The following is an 8,085-nucleotide window of genomic DNA, read 5'->3' as shown; positions in this document are numbered from 1 at the left end:
GGGTAGCACCCCTATTAGATTTGCTTGTTCTTTTTATCTTATGCATCATCATGACATCATGCATCATATCATCAATGTTTTTACAAAACAAAATTATTTTATAAAACCCTACCTTGTTGCTTTTCCCTCTCATATGTTTTATTTAAAAACCCCTTTCTCCCTTATCTTATTTCCAAACCCAAAATATTATCTTTTTGGAAATGTTAAAAGAAATACTCCCTCCGGTTCATATTAATGGACTCTAATTTGTCTAGATTTGTATGAATCTAGTTAAGTTTTTGGACTAGATGCATGTGTATCTAGACAAAGTTGAGTCATTTAATATGAACCGGAGGGAGTATAAATTCAAATCTGGTTCAAATATTTTCAAGGTTTGCAAAACTTGTTTGAACCTTGTTCTAAAAGTTCTTCCAGACGTCTTCCTCTATTTATCTCCTTATTTTGAAAATGATTTAGAAAATAGTGAGAATCCAGCTTTTTCTCTTCTGGTCCGAACCAACCAAGCCTAGCCCATCTATTTTTCTATCGGTGGCCTTCTTCACGTTGGGAGCGCTCCTTCAAGAGAGGCTCTCGCTGACGTCTGCTCCTCTGCCTCACATGGTCGACGCCATCCACTCCAACCACCGCGACCACGCCTCTTTTCCTCCAGAAAATCCCCACCGAGAGCCCCTGCAAACCCTAGCCTCTCCCTTCCACATACCGCCGCCACCACAAGCTATCTTTTCCCGTCCTCTTTTCTTCCTCACGCAATGGAGAAAACACCACAGCGACCACCATGGCGCCGCCGCAGCTGACCACCCCGCGCCCGTCCGAGACCACCAGAAGCTCCGTCTCGTCGCCCCGGCCCTGCTCGTCCAAGGAATCGAGCCGGCGTTCTCTCAATCAACGGCAAACTCGCCGATTCCCCTCTCCGGCCACCATGCACCGGCGAGATTTCCGACCGCCTCCGACCTCGTCCGCCTCCGTCGAGGTGTTCATCAGTTTCCTGGTGAGATGGCGCCCCTTTTCCCTCTCTTCCCCGTCCTGTTTGCTCGTTGTTTGGCGTCGCCAAAATCTGACGGTTTTGTCGCTGTTCTGACCGAGGTTCTCGCCGGAGTTTCCTCAAACGTGTTGCCGATACTCGCTGCCGTTCGCATCGCCGGGCAGTGGGATGGAACCGCCATGACGACCTGCGCATCTTCATCAACCCCGGCGTCGCCTCCCGTCCTCGAGCTATTTCCCTTCGCCAACGACCTCTCCTGGGTGAGCATCTTTTATCCTCCACATCATCTCTGCATCCTCAGTCGCTGTAGCCTCGTTTCCTTTCCGTTCGCGTCTGAGCACGAGCATGCCATGATGAGCACGCCCCATCTTTCTGAAGTTGCTGTTTTCAGCTTCAGATAACACCTGTTAAAGTTCAGTTAACTTCGCTGTAACAACTCATGGCATCTTCCTGTAACTTTTCAAATCATGCACGTACCAATCCTAGACAAGATCTGATGCCAATTGAGTTGGCTCGTTCCCTGCTTCTCTACCCAGCCAGCCTTATAATCCTGGTTGAACAAATCCCATCTCATTTTGTTATCTTCTATGGATGCAACTTCCTATGTTTGTTATTCAAAATAACATGCGCCTCCTCCTTGCACATCAGCTGAGTCTTAGCTTGTTGTTCTGTTCTCAGGCGCTGCAACCAGTCAATCCTGTTGCCATTTGCATTCCATCAACTCTCCGGCTCAGGTCCGCGCAGCCAGCCACTGTTACATGTTTCTATCGACAGTTTCGTCAGTAAACTGTGCACCTTCCAGCTCCGCTTCAAAAACGTCGCGACCCATGATTGCTTTGATTTGTTTCAGCGACAGGTTTTTTTTTTTTTAATCAGCAGCAGCTGCTCCAGTTCTCCACGCCACAATCTCAGCAGTTGACACCACCTCGCCTCAGCCGTCGTGGTTTTACTTTGTTCCCTGGCAGTACATCGTTTTGTCCCTAAGATGTTTCCACTGCTGCCGCTCCACGCACGAACAGGTGCATCACTTCTACACATCGTGTCCAATTTCAGCTAGCACACACACACCCAATCGATCCAGCTGCCTGCGTGCATGCCTAGCTGCTAACTATCCATCCGCATCCAGTGCGTGTCCATTCTTGGCGAGTCTCTGTTTCCACTTCAGTTTCATCAGGCAGGGCACCACACCTCCCAGATTTCCTTATGTCTACCATGTTCCTTCTTTTTCAATTGCAAACATGTTTATTTTATATTTTCTAATCTGTTGTTCAAAATTAAAAGTGTTATATATAAAATCTTATTTGAAAAATGTGTAGAATCTAAATATGAAATCCATATGCTTGTTTGCTTTTCGCATCATGTAGTGTCGTGTTAGTTTGCATCACACCTAATAATTAAATGCGGAGTATTTTGGAATTACCGGATAAGGTGTTTTCCCGCTCCAATTAAATTTGTGTGGCTTACCTCTTGCCATGCTACTGCCATGCTAATCCACCCTTCAATTTGCCGGTAGGAAATGCAACTCTAACATAATTTGTTTGTTCGGGATTCCGATTCCGCTTAAATTGGATAAGTGCATCGATCATACATGCCATGTCATGCATATCATCTTGATCATGCTGGATCTTCTTTATCCGTAGTAGTAAGACTTGCATACGTTGTGTGTTCCAGCATTTTCTTCTTCCCGGATAGGATCACGAAGTGTTGATGTGAGATACGACGAGTTCTCCGACAAGTTCTTCTGCAGCTTTTCACAGGCGAGCCCTCTCTCTTCACCTATTTACTCTCTCCCTCGCACTGCTGTCCTTATGTTGCGATTCTTTATCGAGTCACGTGTCCTATTCCACGTGTTTACCATAATAATCCTATATGTATCATTCCTTAACCATAGCCGTTGCTTGATGTTTGAGCCTTGCGAGTCGTAGGCGTGTTTAGGCTCCGTTGTTTATCTCGATCCGTTATCGGGATATGTTGGGTTGTTGGGAGGTTATCACATGCTATATCGGTTGTTGGAGATTCACATGCTTTACTTATTTGTTAACAACTAAAATTGTAAGCGGAGGCATCCGTGAGCCCCTTTGCGAAAGCATCGGAACTTTGACTTGCTAATGTCCCCTAGGACTCGAGTTCTTGTTATACTGTTCCGAGATTGAGCGCTCTACCCATGCGTGGGGATTCACTGGGACCCCCTCACCCATTACCTTTTCTCAAGTCTCGTTGAAAAGGGGGCCACAACCTTGGTTTTATTTGGCGCATGCATGTTTATTACTTGTTGCCTTCGGGTGTTTACTTCCCTGTTGCCTTCGGGTGGTTTATTTACGTATCGCACTCTGCATAATTGCTAGACGACTTATCTAGTGCTTGGCCGTTAGTGCCCGCCTAGACGCCTACGCAACCTCCGGGTCCGTCTCGGAGTACGGCCGGACTTCGTCACGGGTAGCTTAGTTGGGTGGCCCCCTAGACTTTCTTGTTGAACTGGGAACGGTCTTGTTGTGAGACATCGCCCGTAAGAAGCGGGTCGAGCATGCGTATGGTTACATTTGGGCAACCCCCGCAGGGTGTACATCTTATCGATAAGCCGTGTCCGCGGTTATGGACGACTTGGAATTGTATAGCTTGATCATAGAACAACTTACACCGTTATCTTGTTGCTAATAATCTGCTAATAACTTGCGTAGTAATATAGCATTACTACAACCGATACCTAATAAAACTTGTCCACCGTTGAGTGCCTTTTACATTGCCTCTTCGCAATTGTTGAAGGGGATATGTGTATTTGGTCAGGTTATGTTTGTGTAGTATTTATCCGTTACCTTATGCGCTCTCTTATCTTATCCGAGTAGACGGATGTTGTAGTGTGTCTCTATTGGTTATAGTTTTGCCGCCGCTAAACCTACCATATAGCCCCGGGCGATATATATATATACTCGCTCGGCGAGCATAGCCATTTCTAGTCTCGCTAAGTACGTGCCGGAGTTCGTTCCTTGGTACTTACTCTCGCCTTTTCCCTTTCTCTTTTGCTTCCTCCCTTTTGTCGGCAACCGATGGCCCGACTTTGACAGTACGAGATGACGACGTTAGCAAGGTTACCCTTCCGGCTTGGCACCGGCGGGGTTACGGACGCCATCGGTTATCTTCAGGACTCTTAGTCCAATTTGTATCTTGTCCGTACTCGGACGTATTCGATCTTCTGTATGATTTGGATCTTTGTATTGTATATTTGTATCTTGACTCGTCGGAGTCGTTGCTGTAATATATGTATCTTGTGGGCTCTATTGTAATCCTGTTGTAATGTTACCGCTCGTGTTAATTCCTCTGGCATCACGTGTGTGATTCGTCGCGCACGTCGTGTCGGAGGGCGTCTCAGAATCGATATCGTGTGGATTTCGGCGGGATCGCCGGAATCCTCATGGTACCGGTTCCGGGCGTCACAAGTTGGTATCAGAGCCCAGGTTGTCGATACCCCACTAGTCCAGCCTGTAGGATAACCTTGCCAACGGACGTTGTGTCTAGTGTCAAAACTATTTTCTGTAAACTCGTTAGATAGATCTGATTAGCTCTGTTTTTCTCCTTATCTATATTCTTTCTCCTCTTACCTTTGCGAGTTTTGAGTCTTCTCTCTTATCTGCTTCTCCGAGTCTTAGGTTCCGACGTGGGTTGGACGATCTATGCCTTCACCTATTAGGACCGATCTCTGAAGATGACAGAAGAACATCACCGACTGCTAACCTTCGTCTTCTCCATTGATGTCATCTATGCCTCTCTGATCTTTCTACACTACTTTGTTCTTTGGCTCCGTCGAATCTTCGCTGACAATGCTTGTCGATATCGTCAATCAGAATTCTGGGAGCTGTTACACGACTCTCCTATTCATGTGCAGAGTAATACTTTGAGTGCGGGATGGAGTCGCGACCATACCGACTACTCTTATTATTCGCTTTTGTTACCTGAATTGGTGGATCTGTGTGACTGTTATTTCTTCCTTTGTTTCTCCGGAGTCATCATCGTCATCGGAACAACGACTTCTTGTTGGTGGTGTCGATAATCAAGCTGGAGCAAGACTTCTTGTTAGTGGTGTCGAGGAGCTCGACACGTCGCTAGAAGACCCGATAGTTCACCTCTCTCCCCCGTACCTTGAGGTGGAACCTCGGGGCGAGGTTCCTTGTTAGTGGTGTCGATTGTAACGGCCCCGGGTAGCACCCCTATTAGATTTGCTTGTTCTTTTTATCTTATGCATCATCATGACATCATGCATCATATCATCAATGTTTTTACAAAACAAAATTATTTTATAAAACCCTACCTTGTTGCTTTTTCCTCTCATATGTTTTATTTAAAAACCCCTTTCTCCCTTATCTTATTTCCAAACCCAAAATATTATCTTTTTGGAAATGTTAAAAGAAATATAAATTCAAATCTGGTTCAAATATTTTCAAGGTTTGCAAAACTTGTTTGAACCTTGTTCTAAAAGTTCTTCCAGACGTCTTCCTCTATTTATCTCCTTATTTTGAAAATGATTTAGAAAATAGTGAGAATCCAGCTTTTCTCTTCTGGTCCGAACCAACCAAGCCTAGCCCATCTATTTTTCTATCGGTGGCCTTCTTCACGTTGGGAGCGCTCCTTCAAGAGAGGCTCTCGCTGACGTCTGCTCCTCTGCCTCACATGGTCGACGCCATCCACTCCAACCACCGCGACCACGCCTCTTTTCCTCCAGAAAATCCCCACCGAGAGCCCCTGCAAACCCTAGCCTCTCCCTTCCACATACCGCCGCCACCACAAGCTATCTTTTCCCGTCCTCTTTTCTTCCTCACGCAATGGAGAAAACACCACAGCGACCACCATGGCGCCGCCGCAGCTGACCACCCCGCGCCCGTCCGAGACCACCAGAAGCTCCGTCTCGTCGCCCCGGCCCTGCTCGTCCAAGGAATCGAGCCGGCGTTCTCTCAATCAACGGCAAACTCGCCGATTCCCCTCTCCGGCCACCATGCACCGGCGAGATTTCCGACCGCCTCCGACCTCGTCCGCCTCCGTCGAGGTGTTCATCAGTTTCCTGGTGAGATGGCGCCCCTTTCCCTCTCTTCCCCGTCCTGTTTGCTCGTTGTTTGGCGTCGCCAAAATCTGACGGTTTTGTCGCTGTTCTGACCGAGGTTCTCGCCGGAGTTTCCTCAAACGTGTTGCCGATACTCGCTGCCGTTCGCATCGCCGGGCAGTGGGATGGAACCGCCATGACGACCTGCGCATCTTCATCAACCCCGGCGTCGCCTCCCGTCCTCGAGCTATTTCCCTTCGCCAACGACCTCTCCTGGGTGAGCATCTTTTATCCTCCACATCATCTCTGCATCCTCAGTCGCTGTAGCCTCGTTTCCTTTCCGTTCGCGTCTGAGCACGAGCATGCCATGATGAGCACGCCCCATCTTTCTGAAGTTGCTGTTTTCAGCTTCAGATAACACCTGTTAAAGTTCAGTTAACTTCGCTGTAACAACTCATGGCATCTTCCTGTAACTTTTCAAATCATGCACGTACCAATCCTAGACAAGATCTGATGCCAATTGAGTTGGCTCGTTCCCTGCTTCTCTACCCAGCCAGCCTTATAATCCTGGTTGAACAAATCCCATCTCATTTTGTTATCTTCTATGGATGCAACTTCCTATGTTTGTTATTCAAAATAACATGCGCCTCCTCCTTGCACATCAGCTGAGTCTTAGCTTGTTGTTCTGTTCTCAGGCGCTGCAACCAGTCAATCCTGTTGCCATTTGCATTCCATCAACTCTCCGGCTCAGGTCCGCGCAGCCAGCCACTGTTACATGTTTCTATCGACAGTTTCGTCAGTAAACTGTGCACCTTCCAGCTCCGCTTCAAAAACGTCGCGACCCATGATTGCTTTGATTTGTTTCAGCGACAGGTTTTTTTTTAATCAGCAGCAGCTGCTCCAGTTCTCCACGCCACAATCTCAGCAGTTGACACCACCTCGCCTCAGCCGTCGTGGTTTTACTTTGTTCCCTGGCAGTACATCGTTTTGTCCCTAAGATGTTTCCACTGCTGCCGCTCCACGCACGAACAGGTGCATCACTTCTACACATCGTGTCCAATTTCAGCTAGCACACACACACCCAATCGATCCAGCTGCCTGCGTGCATGCCTAGCTGCTAACTATCCATCCGCATCCAGTGCGTGTCCATTCTTGGCGAGTCTCTGTTTCCACTTCAGTTTCATCAGGCAGGGCACCACACCTCCCAGATTTCCTTATGTCTACCATGTTCCTTCTTTTTCAATTGCAAACATGTTTATTTTATATTTTCTAATCTGTTGTTCAAAATTAAAAGTGTTATATATAAAATCTTATTTGAAAAATGTGTAGAATCTAAATATGAAATCCATATGCTTGTTTGCTTTTCGCATCATGTAGTGTCGTGTTAGTTTGCATCACACCTAATAATTAAATGCGGAGTATTTTGGAATTACCGGATAAGGTGTTTTCCCGCTCCAATTAAATTTGTGTGGCTTACCTCTTGCCATGCTACTGCCATGCTAATCCACCCTTAAATTTGCCGGTAGGAAATGCAACTCTAACATAATTTGTTTGTTCGGGATTCCGATTCCGCTTAAATTGGATAAGTGCATCGATCATACATGCCATGTCATGCATATCATCTTGATCATGCTGGATCTTCTTTATCCGTAGTAGTAAGACTTGCATACGTTGTGTGTTCCAGCATTTTCTTCTTCCTGGATAGGATCACGAAGTGTTGATGTGAGATACGACGAGTTCTCCGACAAGTTCTTCGCGACTTCTCACAGGCGAGCCCTCTCTCTTCACCTATTTACTCTCTCCCTCGCACTGCTGTCCTTATGTTGCGATTCTTTATCGAGTCACGTGTCCTATTCCACGTGTTTACCATAATAATCCTATATGTATCATTCCTTAACCATAGCCGTTGCTTGATGTTTGAGCCTTGCGAGTCGTAGGCGTGTTTAGGCTCTGTTGTTTATCTCGATCTGTTATCGGGATATGTTGGGTTGTTGGGAGGTTATCACATGCTATATCAGTTGTTGGAGATTCACATGCTTTACTTATTTGTTAACAACTAAAATTGTAAGCGAGG

General features: G+C 46.6%; 1 protein-coding gene across 1 annotated transcript; it reads left to right on the top strand.

The window, feature by feature from the left end:
• Positions 1–393: 393 nt before the first annotated feature.
• LOC124682380 lies at positions 394–2,703 on the top strand. Its single transcript, XM_047217072.1, has 2 exons — positions 394–1,242; positions 2,654–2,703. Exons 1-2 carry the CDS (start codon positions 598–600, stop codon positions 2,672–2,674), a joined length of 666 nt encoding a protein of 221 aa, XP_047073028.1. The 5' UTR covers positions 394–597; the 3' UTR covers positions 2,675–2,703.
• Positions 2,704–8,085: the final 5,382 nt, after the last annotated feature.

This window comes from Lolium rigidum, unplaced genomic scaffold (genome assembly GCF_022539505.1).
Source record: "Lolium rigidum isolate FL_2022 unplaced genomic scaffold, APGP_CSIRO_Lrig_0.1 contig_9458_1, whole genome shotgun sequence".
Taxonomy (NCBI): Eukaryota; Viridiplantae; Streptophyta; class Magnoliopsida; order Poales; family Poaceae; genus Lolium; species Lolium rigidum.
Note: the sequence above shows the minus strand (reverse complement) of the source record. Positions and strands in the feature narration are given on the sequence as shown.